Source organism: Vespa mandarinia, chromosome 2, assembly GCF_050613455.1.
Source record: "Vespa mandarinia isolate Hongniang chromosome 2, ASM5061345v1, whole genome shotgun sequence".
Taxonomy (NCBI): domain Eukaryota; kingdom Metazoa; phylum Arthropoda; class Insecta; order Hymenoptera; family Vespidae; genus Vespa; species Vespa mandarinia.
The window spans coordinates 4,020,001-4,046,031 of record NC_140811.1 but is presented as its reverse complement, the minus strand read 5'-3'; the positions used below and the strand labels follow the sequence as shown (position 1 = coordinate 4,046,031).

General features: G+C 38.0%; 1 protein-coding gene across 5 annotated transcripts in view; it reads right to left on the bottom strand.

Moving 5' to 3' along the window:
* The window catches only part of LOC118439618 (uncharacterized), a 250,038-nt gene that overhangs the window by 52,746 nt on the left and 171,261 nt on the right, over positions 1–26,031 (bottom strand). For all 5 annotated transcript variants that reach the window (XM_035861383.2, XM_035861384.2, XM_035861386.2 and 2 more), the window contains exon 2: positions 22,965–23,088. In XM_035861383.2, coding sequence (XP_035717276.2) covers positions 22,965–23,088 — 124 coding nt within the window. The remainder of the gene's footprint in view (positions 1–22,964; positions 23,089–26,031) is intronic.

Here is a 26,031-nt window from a genome sequence, read left to right as displayed (position 1 = left end):
ATGATCGATTTATGCTTCTAACATCTTAACATGACGAATGATAATACGCCAACTTCGTTTATTATTTCTTTTACTCCATAGACACTCGTTTCAAAACGAGTATTCGAATATCGATTAAAAGGATAACGAAATAACTAAAAAGAGAAGAACGGGGATTTTATAGAAATCGATAGGGCACATAACTTTCAATTGAAATGTTCATCGAAGAGCTCGGCGACTCTTTTTAAATCAATTTTTAACTTTCCGTTCCATTAATGCATCGTAGACAACAATCCGCTTGTACGTCGGCTCGCGTGAAATTAACCGCGCTCGGAGTACTAAACTAATTTGTCTATAATCGAATATTCGCGATATATCGTGCAAGTTTAATTAAATGCGGAGTAACCGGACGCTCTCGCGCGCATCCCCATATTTGCATCGCTATCTTCCGTGTATACGCCGGGCAAATACAATTTCTACCGTCGTCGACGGGAACATCGATAATTGCCACGAAACTTTTTTTCTTTTTTCTACGATACGAATCGATCAAGTCGTAATTAACGGGAAAGCGCTAAACGTGGCACGTTATAATTACGAATATCTATCTATAACGATCTCACTTTTCATCGTTACGAGAAAATGTTATTTAACCTAAACGGTTAAACAACAAATTTGCACATTTGAACTCTTTTAACGATCGAATTAACGAAATATCATAACGAAATATCAACGAGATATTCTTACATCATCATTTATTGTTATAATCAATATTCTGTAAATACGTAAATTTCATGGTCGATTGAATAGATGAGACATGTCACATGATGTATTTCCCCCACCCCCTCCTCCAATGTTCTAACGATCCCTCATCAAGCACTAACATTATCGACAGATGATTTGGACACGAATGATCGGTGATAAGCTATCCTTAGTGACAATACGATGCAGCAACATGAAAGTGGCGAGCACAACGTTCGACGACGTGACATGATACCGATGAAAATCACATGGACAGGTGCGTACAGGATGACACGAAGATACATACCGATAAAGTCAATTCGACTTCCAATAGGTGATAGCTACACATACTCTATTCTATACGTTACTGCCACTGTGCGAGTTTAACTCATATATGCGATCACGAACGATCAAATTGGTTGACGGAAGTAGCGAGAAAGCGGCTTGTGGAAGGATGAGAGGAAGTATCCATCCATCTATCTATCTATCCATCCATCCATCCATCCATTTATCTATCTATCCATCTATCCATCCAACCATCCATCTATCCATCCATCCATCCATCCATCCATCCATCCATCCATCCATCCATCCATCCATCCATCCATCCATCTATCTATCCATCCATCCGTCCACCCATCCATCTATACAATCATCCGTCCATCCACCTATTCATCCATCCGTCCACCCACCCATCAGTTGGTCCGTTAAGTCTATCCACCGACGATCCTACCTAGCACCACCGACATCAACAGGAGCCGACCGACTCTGCCCGGAACAATTACCACTGATAATTAGATCATTGTCATCGTGTTTCACCGTGACGTACGTGATGGAATTTATCGCTGCACGGATAATAACGTTTCCTACGCTTTCGAGAGAGAAAGAGAGAAAAAAGAGAGAGAGAGAGAGAGAGAGAGAGAGAGAGAGAGAGTGAGAGAAGAAAAAAAAATTGTCTAGCGAAAAATGGTTCTGAAAAGCATCTACGTTGAATCCTTTATCGAATTAAGCCACGTGAAAAGTTTTATTGGAATAGCCAGAGTCAATCTACGATTGCATTAAAGATCACATTTTTACGAAATAAATGGAAATTATTTTTCATTAGATATATATATATATATATATATATATATATATATATATCTTCAAAGTAATAATAGATATAAAATGATTTTATAGATACATATATATATATAGGAAAGAATCACTGATAAAATCGATAGCGATTAAATTATTCGCTCGCATTTTATCGAGCATGTAACTATTATTATTAATTTACGATAAAACGTAGTTTTAATTATTCTCCACTTCCACGATTTAAAGCGATTAACCCGTCGAAGGGGTTTATTTGTTTCTTGTTACAATCGTATCCTATCGGATAAATCGATTATCGCGATCGTTCGAAGTGCATGACTATGAACGTGAGAGAGAAAGAGAGAGAGAGAGAGAGAGAGAAAGAGAAAGAGAAAGAGAGAGAGAGAAAGAGAGAGATCTAGAGAGAGAAAGAGAGAAAAAGAGACCGAGAGAGAGAGAGATCGAGATAGATAAATAGACAGACAGACAGACAGATAGAGAGAGAGAGAGAGAGAGAGAGAGAGAGAGAGAGAGAGAGAGAGAGAGAGAGAGAGACCGAAATGCGTAATCAGCCGGTAACCTCATTAATCGTTTCGACGCCGTTGCTCTTTGTCTCTTTCTCATCGATTTCACACCTCTACAATTGAGTGGATAAGCTATCGGAGATCGTGTCGAGGAATATCTAATTACGTTTTAAAGCTTATTATCGTCGTAGAAAAAAAAAATCGAGAAACACTGACCTATCCTTCTTTCTTTCTCTCTCCTCTCTCTCTTTCTCTATCTATCTATCTATCCCTATCTATCTACCTATCTATCCATCTCTTCAAGATCAGACATTTAAATTCTTATAATGTATTTCATATTTTACAGCGTAAAAAAAAAAAAAAAAAAAAAAGAAAAAAAATAAAAAAAAAACAAGAAAAATATATGCTATTCAAATACCTCAAAGAAATATAGGAAGCTCATGTTTATGCTATTAATTTACATTGATTCAACAAAAAATATACGCAATGTATATTGAAAGATAACGAATAAAATTATATTTATGAGAGAACGTTTATGTATCTTGGTCGACGCTACATTGTTAATCAAAGATGAAGTCATCGGCCAATGCTCGTCTTGTTTGTTTACGTTATGTCTACAATCCTAAATATACTATACCGATCGTGTCAGATATGTATGTAATACAAGCGCAATATATACAAACGATGTGTATGTGTGTGTGTCAAGATGTTAACCTTACAATTAGAATTTAAATAACGAACAGGATCAATTACAATGAAGAAAAAAATCAAATCAAATCAAATCAAATAAATAAATAATAATGATAATAAAAAAGAAAAAAAAAAAAAAAGATACTAAACGTTCTTGAGATATCATACGTCGTATAACGATTGATTTGACATCATGAAAGACAACAAGACGGATCGTCGAAACCTTCTGATCTTGTGGGATCAAAAAGACAATCGAGACTTTTCGCGAGGACGAACACAAAGAAGACGGCAACAAGGACAACGGCGTGAACCTCGAGGAAAAGAAGGAAGAGAAGGAGAAGGAAAAAGAGAAGGGTGAGAAGGATGAAAGGGAGGAGAGGGTGGAAGGACAAGTACGTATGGCTCACCGAGGCCGGCTCGTTGCACTTTATAACCGAGAGCTTGACCACGAGAAGAGAAAAACGTCTCAGGGCCGACCAGTCTCTCTCTCTCTCTCTCCCTCTACCTTTCCTGATCATGTCGCCGAGAAAAGATCCCTCCTTGAGAAAGAGAGAGAGAGTTACTCCTCCTCCTCTTCTTCTTTCTTTCCTTAAATGAACATTTATTATCAAGCAAGACCGTGTGGCAGACTGCCAGGACGCACTTGATCTTACGGCGTATGCCTTGTAAAACAGCACTTTCCGTACGGCTGAAAAGCAATTTAATTCCCTCGTTTCGCTTCGATACTACCACCATCACCATCATCCCTTTCTTCTCTCTCTCTCTATCTCTCTCTTTTTCTCTCTTTCTCTTCTATCCCATCTCTCCTTCAGCCATTCGAGCGACATTATTATTCTCGAACGAACAATGTTACCATTGTAGCGTGGTACGGTTCAATTAATTCGAAATGTACGCGAATGGCGTGGATCGTACGTACAGAGGGTAGATGCCTTCAAGGGGTGAATATCACCACTATTACTACTACTACTGCTACTACTACTACTATTACTATTACTACTATTACTACCACTATTGATGGTGGTTGGTAGTAGTGATGATGGTTGTGGTGGAGGTAGGTAGATGATAGCAGGGTAACTGCTCTCGAAACTGCCGAGCGACAAGTCGAAGCAATAACGCGTTTACTCGCGTTCGTTCGTGCGTATTGACTTACGGAAATGGATTCGTTCTCTTACGAAGAATGGAGAGTGAATGAGAATGGAATGTGTCGACGAACGACGAGGTTGAAAGAAAGAACGATCGCCATTCGTCGTCTACATCTACATCTACGTCTACGTCTACGTCTACATCGAAGTTATACTTTTCGTAGTCGTAGTTATTGTTCTTGTTGTTCTTGTTGTTGTTGTTACTATTGTCTGCCAATGTATTTCGATTCGATTTAACGAGTCACTTGCATGGTAGGAGGTCGACGAGACTTTACGTCGATCGTAAATTCGTTTCGCAGTTTTCTTTCTCTCGTGACTGGAAATCGATGAGAACAGATTTATCGGATCTAGGAAGATGATGACGCGAGTAAATCAGAAACGAGAACGAGAAGCCATTTGTATCTCTTAATAAATTACATCATCCTCTATTTATTGACCATAAATATTGATAATAGTTAATGACGTTAAGAGGATAATATTGTTGATACAAATCGAACGTTTATGAAAATAAATTACGTTCTCATTTATTCGATATTTATCGTAATATCTAAAAACATGCGCTCGTGCCGTGTTTATGTCGAATATTTTCACCGATAAAATATAGAAACTTGTAACTCTTCATATTCGTTAACAACTCGTTGCGTGTTTTATTGAAAAGCAAGAATATCCAAAGTTAGAATCATTACGGAAGAAGACCCTTTACACTGTAATTATAATTACAATGCCTTTTTGCTACAATAGGAAATGTTCTAACGTGTATAATAAATTTACGAAGATAGAGATGCTACTCGCGCGAAATGCATAGTTAGGGTCAACAAAGGGACAAGCACGGCGCGTGTCGACGAGCCGTTTAAAGTACCATTAGCCGCTCACAGTCAGAGATCAACGGCGGAACGCACTTTGAACTTGGAGAAGAGTGGAATAGACTGTGAGAGGGAAGAAGAGGGAAAGAGAGAGAGAGAGAGAGAGAGAGAGAGAGAGAGAGAGAGAGAGAGAGAGAGAGAGAGAGAGAGAGGATAAAGCCGAAGGGCAGAGTCGTCCTTCCTAAGGAACATTTCTCTGGGCGACGACGAAGCGAGAAAGGAAAATGGAAATCCAGAGAGAGAGGGAGAGAGAGAGAGAGAGAGGAAGAGAGAAAGAGAGATAGATAGAGAGAAGGGTAAAGAGACATAGAGAGAATATTTCGTCCTGCGTAGTATTTCCAAGAGGATGGACTAGCTAAACGCACGTACGAATACACATATTGGAATATCTTGCTACATGTATTGCGCACAGTGTTGAGAATAACACGGAGAAACCGTCTGTCGAATCCACTTCCCTCGCCATTCCATATACCTTACATAAGCTTACATATATCTGTAGTATATGTTTATGTAATATATAAATGCACATGTCCTTATCACGAAAGGACGAGATATCTCCGTAGCGTTGGTCATAGTATTGCGTCTTCTACACAGAAACAAACAAATACACGCACTCACGTACGCATGCACGGAAGCGAGTGCCACTCTGTTCGCCTGTAGAAACGTTCTTAGAGAGAAAGAGATACAGATAGAAATAGCATAGAACTCATACCTAATACCAATGTGTATATACATAGGGATGGTATGGTTTCTATGTACATATAGGGATAAAAGTAGTAGAAGAGACGCCTATGAAAGAACGTTCGACGGCGTTCGTCGATCTATCTCTTCCTTTTTTCCCCAGAACGGAAAATACTATGGGGAATGTACGATCCGACCGAAACATGAAAATCCGTATGGGCGACAAACGGACGGGAGAGGGTATGTGTCGTGTCGTAGAAGGAAAGAGTAGATGGGGAAGTAGGGAAAGAGAAGAGATATTCAGAGTCGACGTATGTGCGCCACTTGACAATACGGACTTTCCGAGGGAACAAAAAGTGTAGAAACTGACTGAGAGAAAAGAAGAAGAGAGAAGAGGAGAGGAGAGGAGAGGAGAGAAGAGGAGAGAAGAGAACGACGTCCTCCTCTCCTTTCCGTTTTCTCTTCTCGTCCTTCGTCTTCCTCTCCTCCTCTGTCTCCTATTTTTTTATCCTGTGGGACCTTCGCTCTCAACTCTGACTCGCTCACAACGCCATGCTCTCTTATCCCTGAGATACTAAAAAGAGAGAGAGAGAGAGAGAGAGAGAGAGAGAGAGGGAGGGAGGGAAAGAGAGAGAGAGAGAATTATACCAAACCAGTTCCGGATTACGGTCTTTACGTTTCTCCCTCTGTCTCCGCTTCTGTCTCCTCTTTTGCCTCCGTCATCCTCCCTCACTCCCTCCCTCCCTCACTTACTCACTCACTCACTCACTCACTCACTCACTCACTCCGTCTCTTTTTTTGCTTGGCACGTAAAGCTTGCTAAAGTTAAAGGAACACAGTAAAGGGATATTGTCTAGGTACGTATCTACGTACATATGTATATAAGCCAGGTCGAAATTAGAGGTCGCGTTTTCGCTTTTACACGCAACGCAACACCGTTCTAACGGCTCATTCGCTTGCTTGCTAAAGCTAAGACTCATATTAACTTTAACTACTCGAAAAGGACGTGGCATTAACTCAACGTACGTGTACGTTGTAGAAAAGAAGGGGGGGGGGGAAAGAAGATATTGTCCTTTGTAACGTGAAACATGTAGAATCATTAGATTTGATGGATTCAACATATAAATTTATTTATTCAATATATGTTAATCAAAAAAATAAAACAAATAAAAAATGAATTCGCGTTATTACATTTTTTTTTTATTCTTCCGTGCAATATCAATATTTTTGATTATATTTGATTCTCTTAAACGTGTTGAAAATTTCTTTGGGAAAAGAGACAGCAAAGGGATGGAAAAAGAAAGGAAAAAGGGGGGGTGAGAAATAGTTGCACATACGTAATATTACCCATCTTGAAAGGATGACAATAATAATTGGCTTCTTTGCGAACGTGAGTGTTTCGAATGCCGTAACACGTATTCTCTTACATCATTGTAACCACGATAATAAACGTTATAGAACTAAGAAGAAATTGTATTAATTGTGTTAACATCAGAGCTAAGACTATCTTAAACTTTTCACGTTTATAGTTCCTAATTATTTTGAAATTAAAAATAAAATTAATTAACTATCGGAGAATAATTGTATTCTGTTTGACGGCGAGAGATGCATAATATTTTAATGCAATAATCAAAAAGCTATGAAAAAGTCGACGAATTGAAAAAGAAAGAAAGAAAAAAAAAAAAAAAAAAAAAAAAAAAGAAAAAAAAACAAAGAGAATAATAAAAAAAGAAAAGAATTCGTACGTATTATTCACGAAAAATGTTTAATCAAAGAGATTGAAAACTCATATAGAAAGAAGAGGAAGTCGAAAGAGAGAGAAACAGAGAGAGAGAAAGTGAGAGAGAGAGAGAGAGAGAGAGAGAGAGAGAGAGAGAGAAATACATCGAAAGCGTGTTGTCCTTCTCTACGATAAAAGCCGCAGCTTGCGAGCAAAGTATTCGTTATTGATCGGATATAGCGTTTGGAGATGCGGCTCATCCGTTAGTTCTCGATTCATCCACGATTGCTCTCTGTTCCGGCAGCTCTTTTTCGCTCCGATTCGTCGATTCCTGCACTTTCTATCTTTCTCTAGCTCGTATTCACAGCCCTCTGGCGTACAGACGCGCACATAGTTGCGCGTTTCCACTCCCTTTTCTGACTCACCCTCTCGCTGTGCATATATATATATATATATATATATATATATATATATATATATATATATTTCTGTCTCTTTCTCTTTCTCTCTCCTTTCTCTCTCTCTCTCTCTCTCTTTCTCCTTTCGCATCGAACGAACGCGACATCTACGACCCGAAGAGAGAACAGCTCCAGCGTGAAATCATTTGTCCGGGACGAGCCGGTGGCGAGATCCGTCGGGCGCGAAACGCCCGCAAATTGAATAGCTGTCGGAAATACCGGCGGAACGAACCAACGAATAACCCGTTGCACGTCGCCCTATCCCTCTACATGCACCCTCAAACCTTCTCTACTCCTCTACCTACTTGTTTTCGATTGTACACATACGCAGGTAAAACTCGGCTACATAACTCTATGCGACAAGAATTGTTGTTCCGTATTTTTCACTCGTTAAAGATAGACGTATATTACGTATCTATGCATGTACGTACTTTATTTATATTGTACGATAACGTCAACAATGTTAAAATTTTAATTGTTGTTACGAATTCATGAAAATTCATATTCCTTGTCTGATAAGTGAAACTTCAAACAAACATATAATAATACTTCTAATTCGAGAATGTCAAAGTAAATATAAGTAAAACGATTAATATACCGTCTATCTTCGTGTATCGAACGATTAAAAATATTATATATGCAAAAAAAATTCCAAGTACTTTTTTTTTCTTTTTCTTTTTTTTTTTTTTTTTTTTTTTTTTTACTAGAAAGAAAAAAAAAGAGAAAAGGGGGAATTGAGAGAGAGAGGGGGGGGAGGGGGGGGAAGTAAAAAAGAAAAAAGAAGGGAGAAGCAGGAAAATGGGAGGAAAAAAATGAAAAAGAAAAAAAATAAAGGAAAAAAAAAAAAAAAAGAAAAAGAAAAAAAAGCGAGAGAAGAAACATTTATTATATCTCATGCGAGCGAGAAACGACAGGCTCGAGTCGACGTCGCTGAGCACGAAAATATAACGACGTAATACCGCGTCCATAATTATCCAAACTAATACCGGTATCGGAGTGTAATATTAATGGAACGTCAGTCCCGCTGGTCGCCGAGAGTCGAGTTTAATTCCCTGCGGCCTTTGAAGAAATAAAAGATCTGAGCTTGTGGCGAGAAAGAGAAAGAGAAGGAAAAGGAGGAGGAAGAGGAGAAGGAGAAAGAGAAGTAGGAGGAGGAGAAGAAGAGTGGGAGAGGTCACGGTCCCTAGGCACGCGATAAAATAATTAAAACGTTCCTTCGGCATTATTCGGTCCTACCATGGCGCTGAAAAGATAATTATTATTCCCGCGATGAAGATGAAGGAAAATTGGGAGAGAAGTATCGTCTAGATGGAAACGACACTGGAAAAAGATAACGATACCAAAGAGGAGAGAAAAAGAGAAATAAGAATAAGAAGAAAATTGGATGGTCCAGGATCTTGCGAAATAAAGAGCAAAAATGTGCTGGATAACGAAAATAGAAATGGAGCAAAGTAAAAGGATCAATGGGAGGTAAAAAGAGAGAAAGAGAGAGAGAGAGAGAGAGAGAGAGAGAGAGAGAGAGAGAGAGAGAGAGAGAGAGAGAGAGAATCAAAGATAAGAGGAAAAGAGAAATGAAAAAGGAACTCGGGGTGAGGTGGAAAGAAGAAAGAGAGAGAGAGAGAGAGAGAGAGAGAGAGAGAGAGAGAGAGAGAGAGAGAGAGAGGAAGAGAGGAAGGCCAGGAAGAAAGGGCTTAATATCGTGTAACGTAATTTAAAAGTGTAATTGTTCTTGTCATGCTCTGGTCTGAAGTAGAGAAGCACCGACAATGAGGTTGAACGCGTGCGTGTGCCTCCTGTTGTGCTTGTGCCTGGGCGCGGGCGCGGGCGCGGGCGCACTTACTACTGGAAGCGTAATAAGTTTTCATGCAAAGCGAACGTGGATTATCCGACCGTGAATGTGCGCAGGAATTATATTTCACGGGAGGAAGCAGACTGTTACTGTTTCTCTCTATCTAACTCCCTCTCTCTCCTTCTCTCTCTCTCTCTCTCTCTCTCTCTCTCTCTCTCTAGCGTTCTCCTCCTCTATAGCTCCACCTTCTACACTGCCAGCTCCTTTCCCATCTTTCCATCCCTAGCAGCACGCGGACGAGCTTACGCGTTTAGAACCTCTCGCGCACACCTCTCTCGAGCTTCTCATAAATTACGTAGCCCGGCCACAGCCAGAATTTAGCAGTCTATGTCCCTTCCTACTCTGTATTTCTATCCTTCCGTCCTCGACTATTCTATGTATCTCCATACATTTCATCCTAACCCATCTCACTCTCTCTCTCTCTCTCTCTCCCTCTTTCTCTACTATCTCCGTAGATATTCAACTGCAGGTGAGCCAGCCAACGTACCTGTCGACTATAGGAATCGAGACTCTGTATGGACCAGAGATTACAAACAATCCGATCGAATCGAGTTTCTTCCGGATAGACTGCTGCTTGGACTCCAGAGATTGAAATTGAATCGCACGATTAATGAACTCTCTCTCTCTCTCTCTCTCTCTCTCTCTTTGTCTATCTATCTATCTCTATGCTTTCCTCATCCATTATGGGACGTCCAATTATTAAGATAACCGGATGGATTGTCTCCTTTTCTTGTAGAGGATTCTCTGCTTGATTCGTTCAAAGGATAAATCCATTCGGATTTTCGATCGATCAACGAACAAAAATAACGAGCAACGTATATCAAAGAGCACCACAGCCGTTTTTCCGATAATACTCTTTTACGTATAGTACGTTTGAATGAATTGAGGAAAAAAGTTGATAACAAACGATTTTCAAAATAATAATCAATAATAATAATAATGGCCCGTCTCGAAATGACGATAATTACGATAATGATAATAGCCGATAATAGTATTAGAGTTTCATCGATGTATTTGTCATCGAATAAACGTTAAAGATTAACGAATGAAACTCGAAGGCTAAAAGACTTGATCCAGTCGTCAAAGTCGAAGGAGGAAAATCTTTTCCCTTGGATCGATCTATACCACATTGGCAATCATGCCATTCACCTATACTACCACCACTAATTCCATCACCACAAGCATATCCAACCCTCTAGTTCGAGTTTCCGCGTGATCCGTCCTGAAAGGTTAATTTCCCCTGTCTCGAGACACACGCACTCACACAAGTTTCGAAAACGATGTACCTTTCTCGAACTTCTCTCTCTCTCTTTCTCTCTCTCTCTCTCTCCAATATAGGCTCATATTGTCACGGACGAACCGGATTGACGGCAGTGCCAGTTGTAGTAGTAATAGTAGTAGTAGTAGTAGTAGTAGTAGTAGTAGTAGTAGTAGTAGTAGTAGTAGTAGTAGTAGTAGTAGTAGTAGTAGTAGTAGTAGTAGTAGTAGTGACGGTGGTTGCACGGTTCTGGAAATGGCTAAAGAGAGAAAGAGAATGGGAGTAAGAGAGAGAGAGAGAGAGAGAGAGAGAGAGAGGAGAATCAAGCCTGGAGAAATCGGGAAGGATGGAAGGAGTCGATAGGATGGTGGGTCATTGAGAAAGGGGTGAAGCTGGTCGCGCAACGGGTAGCTCGTGCAAGCCCGGGATTTTGGAGCGGAGAGAAAGACGGGGATAGATATAGAATAGAAACAGCGATGGTAGGTGATCGAGAGAGGAGAAGAGATGTAGGAAAAGGAGGAAGAGGAGGACGTGAAAGGAGAATGAGCTTGTGTTAGTGATGACATTGCTAGTCTTGGTAGTGGTAAAAAGCAGATCGTCCAAGGTTCCCGGGGGATAGGAATGAGGACGAGTTGGGAATCCGTGAGACGAGACGAGGTGAGACACACGAAATGGACATGAACTTTGAGCTGCGAGAGAATCTCTTGCTATTTGCTGGTTTGTAGTAGTGGTAATAGTAGTAGTGATAGTAGTAGTAGTAGTAGTGATGGTGCCGTCATCTTCGATGGTATTAGTAAATGCGGTGGTACACCGTTTTTGGTGATAGTAGTGGTGGTGGTGCTGCCCCTGGTGGTAGTGGTAGTGGTGGTGGAGACAGTGGGAGGTGGAGGGGTTGGAGAACAGTAGAGGGGTCGAAGGCGGCAGCTGCAGACTCGAGACCTAGGTCGATATCAGCCTCGAGCAAACCAGACATCTACCGACCATTCGCAAAACATTCACCTCAAGTGTCCCCGGCGGTGCCCTCCTCCACCTTCTCTTCCTTCTCCTCCTCCTCCTCCTTCTCTTCCTCTTGCTATTCGCCGTGCCTCTTCTCTACTACTCGTGCTCTCTCAATACGCTGCAATGCAGCCCCTTCTCTTCAACAAGGGTGTACCGACCACCCTCTTCTGTCTCTCGCTCTCTATCTCTTTTTCTTGTTTCAACCCCTTCACGTTTCTACTCTCCGGTTTCTCCGCAGAAGCGGCAACTTTGAAACGACAGATAAAATCGTATTAACGACCACTCCGAAGCTGCTGTAGCTTTTACCTCTTTTCGTCTCCCATCTTCCACAACTTCCAGAGCACTGTCGCCCTTTATCCACCATCCTTTTCTTCCTACCGTGATCTTACATCACTACAATAAAGCACGACAATTCTTCGTAAATACAGGATGGATGTCGGAGCGATTTCGAGGGAACGACCTGTAAAAATCTTTTCACGATCGGCCGTGCGATAAAAGAGATATCGTTTTCGAGTATTCTACACGATGAATAACTTTAACGATAATTGAATTATTCTTGAACTTTTTGAAAAGATAACTTTTGCGACGATTGAGTATGTCTCCTGAAGTGTCGATTAAAAATCGTACAAAAAAAAAAAAAAAGAAAAAAGAAAAGAACAAAAAAAAAAGAAGAAAGAAAGAAAATAAAATACAAAAAAGAAAAACGAAACTTTATCATCGATCTTGTACCATAATCAATTTTATTCTCGCATAAACTCTATCGATGAATTTAAAAAAGGATTTAACATACGAGCATAACGCTTATATTCATTCTTCTCTGTAATATAGTAATCGAAGTAAATAATATCGTGCGAATATTGGAAATAGCAATGTGCTTATCAATCGATGCTCGATATGCTTTCAATTATGTAACTGTATTAATTATAACAAGAGTCTCTGGGTCCTACCACCACTTATTCGTTCGTTCTCTCAAGCATACTCGGGTGCGCATTACAAATGCCACCAAAGCGAGAACGAAACACACACATCCACATACATACAGAGAGATAGAGAATGGGAAAGAGAGATAGATAGAGAGATTGAACTATCTGCTTACTTGCTCTCCCCTTGATTCTATATCCGAACGACGATAATGATAAACCACACATGCGTATCGTTCGTATCGGTTAATCGATGGCATTCAACTAGCAGCATCTATTGTTTCCGCGAATTGAACGCTTCTCAATGGGGACCGAATAACCGGTCTGTCTGCACAAAAATCTGTGTACAACATCGATAGAAACCACGTTCAATTCGGCTATACGATTATATTTTTTTATTTCTTTCTCCTTCTACTCTTACTAAAAATAAATACGTCCCGATTCAACCAAGTATAATCTTGTCTCGAATTGACGTATTTTTCAATAAAGAGAAATACGTTTTCATTATTATTATTATTATTATTATTATTATTATTATTATTATTATTATTATTATTATTATTATTAGTGTCTAAATGTATTGTTAAATATTTAATCCGTGGAGAAAAGAAAAAAAAAGGAAAATAAGAAACACGATCACTTTAATATCCTGAAAGATTTTACGCGATATAGTTAATGGAGCCAAAATTAATTGGCAATAGACAACCGAGAAGAATCAATCATTGACGATAGGATCTATCTTTCGGTTGTATGTTGAAAATTCGATACACAAGAATATTAACTAATCGAGAATGGTCTTGGTATCGTTGATCGCAGATAACTATAAACGGTTGGAACGTTGAAAGAACACGATCGTGCGGTTAGATGACGCAGATATTATGCGAGCCTATCTTTTATCGAGTTTCGTGTTCGTTCATTAATTACATTAAACCGATTTCATTGACCGAACGATAAGAATCTCGGACAACAGGTCAAATCAGCGATATTACAAATGTATTTAAATTCAATCGAAGAAACGGAAATAAGCAGGTATAGGAAAAAAGGGGATGCGATTAGCTTGTTAGGTAAATAAACGTATAGAAAATCTTTATACCGTGATAATCATAAATTGTTACATCGATGAAAGGTGAAAAGGGAAAACTTTAAATGTGATTTAATTTCAAACGGAACCAAACAAAAAAAAAAAACATTTTACTAACATTCGTTCGAATGATGGATAAATCTGTAATCGTTAGGATAAAATAGGTAAGAAAACACAGATCGGATCGGATCGGATCGAATTGGATCGGAAAAGATACGAGCGCTAAAATTGTCGATGAAAGCGCGAAAGACGTTCTAACGAATTAGTAACAAAATACGCTAGAAGGAATCGTGGCATGAGAGCGTCCATTAATCCCTATAACGACGCGATCGTTCGAGTTGAACGTCTAGTGCACGACGATCGCTTCGAGCGATATCCTTTTAAATCCGTCCTGATTGTCAGACGGAAGAAAGAGAGAGAGAGTAAATGAGAAGAGAAAGGGAGATAGAAAGAAACGGACATATGAGAGAGACAGAAAGAGAGAGAGAGAGAGAGAGAGAGAGGAGGATAGGGATAGAAAAAGAAAAAAAATAAAAAGATCTGCCCATCGTTCGTCGTGGTAAGATTTTCTTCGAGCGGTATTCGTATCGCGTGAGGAACGACTCCTCTTGATCTTATATACGGCGCTCGCATTAACGTTCATAAACTCGAAACGTAGCCGATGCAATATTTCAAGTTAATGAGCGCGATAAATTTATGCGTCGAGTCGGACTGCCAGTTAAAGAAGAAGGAGAGATCTAACGAAAGAAGAGGGTGGAAGAAAAGAAACGAGAGAGAGAGAGAATGAGAGAGAGAGGGAGAGAGAGAGAGAAACGTACACAAAGAGGAAGAGAGAGAATGAGATAGGGAGAGGGAGAAAAGGGAGACGAAGGTACATTGAAAAAGGACTAGAAAGGAATGAAAGAGAAACAAAGACTATATAACGAGCGAAACGATATCTGTTTTTATTAATAGAAATTTAATTTGCACACTAGATGGGGCATGGTAATTTGAAGGAAATTGAATTATCTTCGAATTATCGGGGCCGTACGCGATATCGAGTCTCTTATCAGGTCTCTACGTACGCTTTACACGTTTAGAAATATATATATATATATTTGTGTGTGTATATGTCTATATGTATTCGCATATACCATGTTATTTGTTATGTGTTCCATGCATATTTGTGCATACATATATATAAATATATATATATATATATATATATATATATATATATGTATATATTATGTATAAACATTTGTCGTCTGTTATAAGAAATAAGCGAATAAGAAAAAAGAATTTATTCTGCGAATAATTTTCCGTGAAATATATTTGCAAAATGGTTACTCGTTAACTTTACGAAATATCGTTCAATGGAGTAAACGAAGTGCAATTATGCGAAAGAATGATTAAAGCGATATCGAGAAAAATTCACGTACCGCGGCGTTTCTGACCACATTGAAAAGTAACCTCGAACAAAATATCATGTCATTATGCCTGTTATTATCGGTCATTATATATGAATATCGAAAATCGTTCGTCGGATCATAACACAGACATTAGTAATTCGTATGTCGCGTAACTATACATATACATATACATAAATACATACGTATATGTATCTATACATATTTTATACTGAACGACGAAAGTGGAACGCGAAACAAATCGAGCGAGGAAAACTCGATAAATGGCGTTTCGCTGATCGCGTGACCCTCCTGGAAATTGCCGCGAGATAATTCGAGAGTGTCGAAGTTAATAGGGTTTCTCATTTCTAAAGAGGGGAACGGAGAAGGAGGAGAAATCGAGGTGAATTCGTCAAGCTTGCCAAACTCTTTCATGCATTATAGATTTGCTTCGGAGTTGTATGCGTCGAATTGCAACTCGATGGCTTTTCTTATTCCTCTTTTACTTCTTCATCTTCTTTTTTTTTTGTTCTTCTTCCTTTTTTCTTTCTTTCTTCCTCTACTACTACTACTTCTTCTTCTTGTTCTTCTTCTTCTTCTTCTTCTTCTTCTCGTCATTTTCAATCCTCCCTTCGTCGTCAACTCAGCCCGTTTGGCAATTACAAAAGAAAGGTTCTCAGCATGCGTTCGAAGAGTTCAAATCCACCTACCCAAAACCACTACACTATCACCACCGTCGTTCCGATCGTGTATTTGTACTCTTTCTTTCTCTCTTTCTCTCTCTCTCTCTCTCTCTTTCTCTCTCTTTTTCTCTCCGCAAAACTTTGAGGTTCGTTTCGACACAAAGACACCGTACAAGATTACTTTCTTTGTAGAACCGAGCAAGTTCGTTTCCTTGCCGTTGCCTTCAGTCGATTACAAAGAACGTTCTTTTAAGGAAATGCCCTTTTGTGTGGTATTCGCTTCGTCTCCTTCTCTCTCTCTCTCTCTCTCTCTCTCTCTCTCTCCTTTTCTCTCTCTTTCTTATCGATGAAAGTCTTGATTCTTCCTTCTAACTCTTCTCATTCTCCTCTTTTCTTACTTCTTCTTCTCCTATGTCTATTACTACTACTACTACTACTACTATTATTACTACTTCTTCTTTTTCTTTTTCTTTTTTTTCTTCTTTGTCAATATTTTTTCTCGTATCGAACGATAAACGCCAAAACAGACGGTTTAATCGATCTTTCACGATTAAACGATCAATCGTGATCGATCTTTCTGAAACCGTTTAATAGCATCCCTAATCCGTTAACAAGAGTTTAATCTTTAAGATAAACAACCGAGTATTCTACCCCCACCCCCATCCCCCTTTCAATAGTGAAATAAATTGCCGACTTGTCAAATGTCACTTTTAAAAAATTTGATAATTATTTATTGTAAAAAGGTTTGATACTTTGGAGAAAAAGTTTGATACGGTTAAAAACGTAACTCATTAGGTTACGGCTATTTCCATTACGGGGGAAAATTACTTAGCAACGTTTCTTAAACGGAACGAACTCGGACTATAATAAAAGGCCAGTACTTACTCTTTGTTAACGTCACGGTGTAACTCTCTTGTACGTACGTACGTACGTTCGTTCATTCGTTCATTCGTTTAAACACTTGCTAATACGTTCGCCCGAGATATGCCCGTGTTTATACGGGCATTTTCATCGAGGATGTGTTAATGAATAGAAACGACTTTATAACCTTGCACTACTCAATCCTATGAACCATCACGCGTGTCACTCCAATCGAATATAAACATCGGACTTTAATACGTCGAATAATAACGTTGAATTTTTTTAATAATAAATTGCTAACGTCGTGCTCGCTCAATATAATCTCCAGTTTTTCTTTTTTTCTTTTTTTTTTTTTTCTTTTTTTTCATTTTCCTTTTTTTCTCTCTCTCTTTTTTTTATAATTTTTCTTTTTTTCTTTCTTCAAATAAAATATATATTTATATAATAATAAATCTCGTGTAAACGTTACACGTAGATTCAACGGATAACGAATTGACGGTGCAAAGCTTCCTAAAAATATAACATAAAAATACGACTCGACGTTTATTAACAAGGACACTTTTTACGCGTAATATCGTACAAATAATTTTCATTCATTTTTCTAAAATATTATTTATAAGTAATACATATTACGTCTATGTATGTATCTATGTACGTACAAATATATATATATATATATCTCATGAAAATGAACGTTGATATATTCACGTTGGGACGGTTAATTAAAGCAATTAATTTAAGATAGAACGTTTAGTTATACGAAGCTCTGGGTTTTACGATAAAAATAGATAAACATAGTCCGAAGAGACAAAGAAGAAGATGAACAAGAAGAAGAAGAAGAAGAAGAAGAAGAAGAAGGAAGAAAGGGAGACATGTCGACGACAACGAAGAAGAAGAAGAAGAAGAAGAAGAAGAAGTAGAAGAATAAGAAGAAGAAAAAGAAGAAATATGGTAGAAGGAAGAAGACAAAGGTAAAATCCAAGGATGACACGGACCGTATTAAAAGCTCTCGCGGTTCACGGCCGTTTGTCTCGACAATTTAATTTCGTCTTTGTAACCACGGGAAAGCAAGAAACAGTTCTTCGGCTCGACGATTCCTTCCTCTCCTTAGGAGGTTCAACAATAGGCGGAAACGCGTCTGGTTTTACAAAAGGAGCATCGTATTCTCTTTTTTGAAGGAGAAAAGATCGAAAAGGAGAAGAAGAACGACTATTCTCTATGTCTCTAGAAGAGTATAGTATGCTTGTGTGTTTGTCGATGTCCGAAGGTGCCTGATAAAGAATCGAGGCGAAATCAAAAGGTTCGTGGTAAGGGAGCCTTATCTCTCTCTCTCTCTCTCTCTTTCTCTTTCTCTCTTTCTCTCTTTTTTTCTCTCTCTCCTTCTCAAATCCTCGCAGATGGTGTATGGAAGAAGCGCAACGGCTCGTGATAGATCTTAGCGGATAGTTACGGTACTTGATTAATGTCAATGTGTGCGCACGGACACGTGCAGATGGCTTCCACACGGCAACACAATTGAATTATTCAACTGCAACATCGTTCTCAGGATACACTGACACGAAACCGCGAAAGAGATCGTCGTCGTAATTCTCTAAGTTGTCCTCGAGACGTTGATTTAGAGACGTTGAGAGAGATAGATAGATAGAGAAAGAGAAAGAGAGAGAGAGAGAGAGAGAGAGAAAGAGAGAGAAAGAAGAAGAGAAAAAGAAAGAAGACATTTTCGTTCAATGAAATATTTATAAAACGTTGATAAAAACGAAAACTAACGGAAAATAAAATGAAAAAAAAAAATGAAAAAGAAAAAAGAATATTACGAGAGAGAAAGAGAGAGAGAGAGAGAGAGAGAGAGAGAGAAAGAGAAAGAGATAAACTTTCTGTGTGTATAACGTAATAATAATAAACTACAACTACGATAATATCATACTTTCCGATCCGCTTTGCTTTTATCTGGGAAAATTCATTTCAGTTATGAATATAGAATGTAATGCGATCGTATGCAACAATTCGACGAAATTCGCATGCATTATCGAAATGATTTCGAATAATCGTCGTCGATTTGAAATCATTAGAATTACATGGTGGCATTTAAATCAGATATAAAATATACAAAAAGCATCTCTGTATAAGCCGTACGAAACGCACGATTCTCCTCACCCTCTCTCTTTTCTCTCTCTCTCTCTCTCTCTCTCTCTCTCTCTCTTACACATACACTATCTCTACCAGCCTACGTAATTATTCGTTTAAATCAACATCGAAGCGAAATGTTTGAAAAGTACCGAACGAGGTGCGCGTGTACATTTCAGATACCTACGTTATAATTGAATTTACAGGACACTGTGGGGTTGTGTGTATGTGTACCGTATAATGACTTCCTATTTGACTATGATTACGTGTTTGCGCGCGTTTCATACTCGAAGAGTGTAGATACGTAGGTATGTATACACAATGGAGAATATTCGATGCGTACACGAGTTTTCTTCGTTTCGTTCGTTTGTACACTAGTCGCCCCGAGATTTGTACGTCTCTCGTTTATGCACGCACACACACACACACACACAAACACATATATATATATAAAAATATATATATATATATGTATGTATTCACAAACGAGAGAAGGTTTCACGTTGCTTTCTCCATGTATTAATCTGTGTATTTCTCTGTATACGCGACCCGTATTACAATCCCGTCGAAAAAAGCCTGCGGCGCGAAACGTCAGTATCTCGGAATGAACGATGTTGCTCGATTACCATAATAATCCCTCTGTATCGCTGTATCAACTCACGTATTTCCAACCGGAAAGATACGCGAGAGCGAATGCACCGATGCAATGTGGCGGTGTTTCGAAATGCCACAAAACTTCTTTCCACCTTATATACGTACGTATTTCACTCTATATACATATATATATATATATATATATATATATATATATATATATACATATCTATATATAACGTCTTCTCTCTAACACTTTTATTTTCATCTCCTATCTCTCCTCTCGTCTTCCTTCTCGTTTTATCTCATTTCTTCTTCTTCTTCTTCTTCTTCTTCTTCGTCTTCTTCGTCTTCTTCGTCCTCTTCGTCTTCTTATTCTTCTTCTTATTCTTATTCTTCTTCTATCTTCGAGACTCGACTGGCAGTCTTATTGTTCGCCAAGCGAGATGGCAAGTTTGCATTGCAGATTTTATGCCGATACAATCTTTCGGCTTTGTCAGAAGAGACTTTACCGTCGAAAGCTTTTCGTTCGCGTGAGATTCTTCACGAGAGAAAGAGAAAGAGAGAGATAGAGAGATAGAGAGAGAAGGAGAGAAAGAGATAGATATTGAAATAACTCAGTTCAATCGATCCAAATCGATTTTTATTTTCCTCGGGAAATTTATATTCTCTTCTACATAATCCGTTCAATAAATCGTAGAAGATCGTAGAAGCGAATCGAAGTATAACATTTAACCGGTTTTATTTAACGATCCATGTCAGTAAAAAGTCTATAACGAATTGAGATAGGTAGATATAGAGTAAAAGAAAGAAAGAGATAGAGAGGTATAGATAGACATATAGAAAAAGAAAGAGTGGGAGTAAAGTGGAAAACGAGCTAGCAAGTAACGTGTTCTACATGGTTAACACTAATACAGATATGCAAATTATTATTAATTAACAGTAGGCCGATCGTTACGCTGTCAACAACAGAAGAGAAACTGAATCGGTGTGCGTCTATGATTCACCGAGATCGTCAGTGGATGATAAAGTTTAATTAGGCAACGTATTAACGCACAGTTGGTAAACCATAGAACGTTAAGCAGTAGCGGACAGAGTGAGTGGTTAGCAAGCAGGTGCATGGATAATTATACGTTTTCCTCTTATATCGTCGTCGCATGCTACTGGAATAATTAAGCAAAACCGATGAGCATTCTCTCTCTCTCTCTCTTTCTCTCTCTCTCTCTCTCTCTCTCTCTATCTCTGTCTCTCTCTCTCTCTCTCTCTCAATCTCTCATATTTTCAAGTACACCTATCTTCTACCTACAAATACATAAACGTATAAAGATACACATACAATACACTTATGTATGCCTGACAAACCCGGTAATTTAGTGAATTTTTAATTTATGCATCGTAAGTATCATCCGCATTGAAATCGACGTTGTTATACGTCTTCACGAACTGGATCGTCCAATTTCTTTTCGCCGGCCCTGTAATAACTTTGCTACTCCGCCCGTGACGATACTTTTCCCCCCCTCCCCCCCCTATCCTCTCAGGTAGCACCTACGATAAAGAGAAAGAAAGAGACAGACACACACGCAGAGGGGGAAAAGAGAGAGAGAGATCTTCCGCGTCCCAAGAATTTTATCGTAAATTGTTACGGCAAGAAACGACGCTTTCTTTTTATTAACCTTCGTGACTCGAATACATACATACATACATACATACATACATAAATATATAGCGAGAGTTAAATGAATGGCAAAGAAATTTTCCATGATTCTTCTCGACGACATCGACATTAAATTATTTCCAAAATTGATTATCGTCATAATTAACTAATTCTTCCTGATAGCTAATATGGCATTGATAAGAGAAACTAAGAGAGATTTCTAAATTCTTTAACGATCATAAATGATCCAATAGAAAATTTTTGACAAAAGAGAAAAAATTAAAAAAAAAAAAAAAAAAAAAAAAAAGAGAGAGAGAGAGAGAGAAGAAAAAAAAACTACGTTTACTATAAAACTTCAATTTCATTATTTCATTACGATATAATATTGTATTCGTTCTTAAGGATTATAAACATATATATTTCCATCGATATCGTTGTCCTTGATATCCGTAAAGTTTCTTGTCGAAAATATCGGTACGATTTTGAATTAACAGACATCAATAATTCAACCATAAGATAGTTTACGTTGACAGTATTATACCGTATTACATTGAATTATTACCAACAGCTATTGAGAAAAGGTAGGAATAAAAAGTCGTTAAGAGATAACAAGAGAACGTTTGATCTATTACACCGGCGCTACTTCTTTCTTGCTTGGGTTCGCCGACTTTCGACCGACGATATTTCTTGCCGATAGTTACGAGTGGTTACGCGTACTGAACGATTACGGTGCATGATAAACAAATAAACGAAGTCGAACTCCGACAGCCAAGGGGGATTAAGCGTGACCGTGCCAGTTTCGTTCAAGTGTTTCAAACTCGAAATCTTATGCTTTGTAAAGTGGAAAGAAAGAAAATCCCGATAAGATCTTATTACGATTATTTATCTATCTATAATGTGTATATATGTATCTGTGTGTATGTGTATATATATATATATATAGTAACACCAATGAGAAGGAAAGAACAAAAAAGAAAAAAAAAGGAAAAAAAAAAGAAAAAGAAAGAAGTAAATAAATTCTCAAATAGGATAGATTTCATTTTCTGATTTAATATGAGAAATATATATATATATACATATATGTGTGTGTGTGTGTGTGTGTGTGTGTGTGCGGTATCTTGATATAATAATTTATTTAAAAGAGTCAACATTCGTGACTTAAAATATCAGGACAATGATAGATGGAGTTATCACGAATTGTCTAATAAATTCTCGCGTGGGAACGTATACGATTTCTCGTAGAAACGTTCGTGTAAATGCGAAAAAGATAAAACGTAATATTCGAGCAAGGACAAACACGACACGACACGATACGACACGAAACGAAACGAAATGACATGACACGACATGATGGGACGAGACGAGACGGGACGGGACGTAACATAGACGATTTGCTCGTTACTGGATCACGCGTTTTAAACGTGACGCCGAAAATGACGAAATCCTATATAAATATGTAGATACGATGCCGGGACAATGAACTTATCCCTACGATACCCCTAATTCCCGTGTGTTTGCGTTTTAGACGTTTATTAGTTCGACATTATCGTTCAAATGTCATAAAGTGTGCGCAAACGAACGTATTAATCATTATTTGAATACCTTTAAAATAGAAAAAAAAAAAAAAATAAAAAAAAAAAAGAAAGAAAAAGAAGAACAAATTTTTTGATAACGTTTCACTTACCTTGGGGTCAAAGTTGAAGACCTGTTCAGGTCTGAGAGGACATTCGAGACCACATTTACAGGTTCCCGCTGTCGTCAGGTACTCCTTCAGTTGATCCAACGAGCCTAGAGCCGTACTGCTAGGACTGAAATAAATCAAATCAAATCAAATAATAAGTTATTATAATAATACGATAATCTTCTTAAATACTCTTCCTCTCTCTTTCTCTCTCTCTCTTTTTCTCTTTAAATGAAGAAAAGAAAGAAAAAGAGAAGAAATCTCGCGGAAGAGATATGTTTCAATTTTCATGTCTTCGAGTATTTATTAAAAAAAAAAAAAAAAAAAAAAAAAGTAAATATACTTTTTTAATCGATCATTACAATAAGGATAAAGAAAATGATTTGTTTATTAAATAAAAGATATAACACGTATTTACGTTCCTGAGGGATTCATCTTAAGTTCTTCTAAGTCCAATGGTTTGGACTTTAACGTTTATTGGCATTCGAACGTACGTACGTACGTTCAAAGCCAACTAGAGATGATAGAAAAGAAGATGAGAAAGACATAGTGTTAAGGGTGGAAGAAAGGGCTCCAATACCGACACCAGTAACGTTCACTCTCGAAGATGGTTTTAGGTATGGGAGTTAGGAGAGAAAGGAGACAAGCCGCAGCGATGTGAAACGAGCGAGGCTTCTTGCTTGTATATTGATTACCCAATGGAGAGACAGAGAGACTTTGTTTCAAGGTACTTTGCAGCTTCCTAAACTAATAACCTCGGGCGTTTCATCCAGGGCATTATAACCCCCTGAGACTACCCCTCTTCTTCGTGTCTCGACCCTCACTACTGTACCGTTTCTCTCTCTCTCTCTCTCTCTCTCTCTCTCTCTCTCTCTCTATCTATCTCTCTTCCCCTTTTATCTTTCAGTCACGCTGTCTCACCTCTCCTTTCCTCCCTTATCGCTTTATATCTTTCTCTGTATTCCTATATCTGTCTTTCTCTTTTCTGTGTACTATAGTATCCCATTCTCCAAAAGGATTCCTCGAGGCAATTATTTCTCCCAACAAGACAAATTTCTAGGCGCCCACCTTGTTACTAATTTGTGCCGTATTCGATTTGTTCCACTCATATATAAATATGTGTGTGTGTGTGTGTGTATTTGTATGTGTATTTGTACCCTTACATCAGTGCGAAAACGAGACACGAGTTGTGAATTTCGTGCCTCCAGTTTCCTCGCGAATTATTAAGGCGAGACGCTGATATCGCCGTCCGCCGCCACCGACTCTACCTCCACCTCTTCCTCCTCCTCCTCCTCCTCCTCCTCCTCCTCCTCCTCCTATTCCTCCTTCACTATAACGATAAGAGGATTTAATTATGCGCGTTTTCAACGAATCTACCCATTCTATGGAAGGTAATGTACTCTCTATCGGAATAACCGTTTGGAAGTTTCACCGAGAGGAGTTCGAGTTTGCTCTTCTACTTCATTCTCGATTATACATTTCCATTGTACGTACATATTTACCTGCCGAATAAATCAATTGTTTCCGACTCATTTTGTATGCGTACGCGCTAACTAATACCTCGCAAAATTCAAAATTCGCTTTACGTGTTACGTTATACCTAGATATATTTATGTGAAAGAAAGAAAAAAAAAAAAAAAAAAAAAGAGAAAAGAAAGAAGTAGAAAAATTCCATGAAAAGTAAGAGTTTATTCCTTAATATAATCCAACAGATTTAAAAGCGAAAAATTTTCAAGAGCGTATACTTAATATATACGAGTATATATATATATATATATATATATACACACATGTATACACATGGCAAGACAGAAAATCCCTCTGAAAGCTTATGAAATAGGGAAGAAAAAGAGGGTTACTTTTACAAACGAAAATGTAATAGAAAGATGTTGCTACTGCTGCTGCTGCTGCTGCTATTACTACTACTACTACTACTATCGCCAGTGGTTTATCTCTTATAGATAATGCAATAACATATCTCTTTTTTTTTTTTCGCGAAAGCACTTTTTCGTGGACGCTCGTGTCTACCCGTAAGGATACCACGATAAAATCTAAATGTAAGAGAGCGATTTTGTAAGTAAGAGAGGTCGTCAAGCGTAGTTCCTTCCATTTCCTACAAAACGAGTCGCGTGAAACGAGTAAGAAGGATAGGTAGGTATACGATAAGCTCCATAGGATGAATAATATTCCTCTGAGAAAGGGTTACTTGTCCTACTAAAATAGATCTTATTCCTTGACATAACGAACGTCAGTATTTTGTCTAAGCCATAAGCGCAAGGAACGAAAACGCGTTGAAGAATATAAATGTAGATATGTATAATACAAAGATGAGAGAAAGATATATATATATATATATATATATATATATATATATATATAAAAGTATACGACAACGGCAAATTTAATTTTTCCATTCAATAAGGTATTAGCATTTAAATGAATAAACGAGTTGTGCAAGAGCGATCATTAATAAAAGTCTTAAGTCGTATTTCTATGCTTCGAGTACTTGCACGAAGATCACCGATGATCATTCTCGAGTTCTTATTATCTCAGGATAATAGGAATCGTTAAGATGATTTCTTACGATTTCTGCAATAAGATTGATCTTTCAAATGAAGAAATAAAGGAACGATTATCGGTCTCGAATAATTTTACTTTCTTCTTTTTTTCTCTCTCTCTCTCTCTCTCTCTCTCTTTTTCTTTATTTCTTTTTTCTTTTTTTTTCTGTTACAAATAATTTCTACTTATCAAATTGTAATGGTATATAATCGATCGTAATGTATGCCACCGCAATCATTGTTTACAATCTCTTACTACTTGTTATCGTTAAATCTTTTTTACATTCCCATTGAAATATTTAACGTGCTTCCGTTAAGCGAATAACTCGAAGCCGTTCAATCGAACGAAATCGACTATACGCTCTACTCTCGTTTCTGTTTTCCCAGAATTCATATCTCTAGTGTCATGTATATATATATATATATATATATATATATATATATATATGTCTGCACGTGTTTGTATGTTCGGCTTATCGAACGATTTAAAATTTGAACGGCCATGCAGAGGA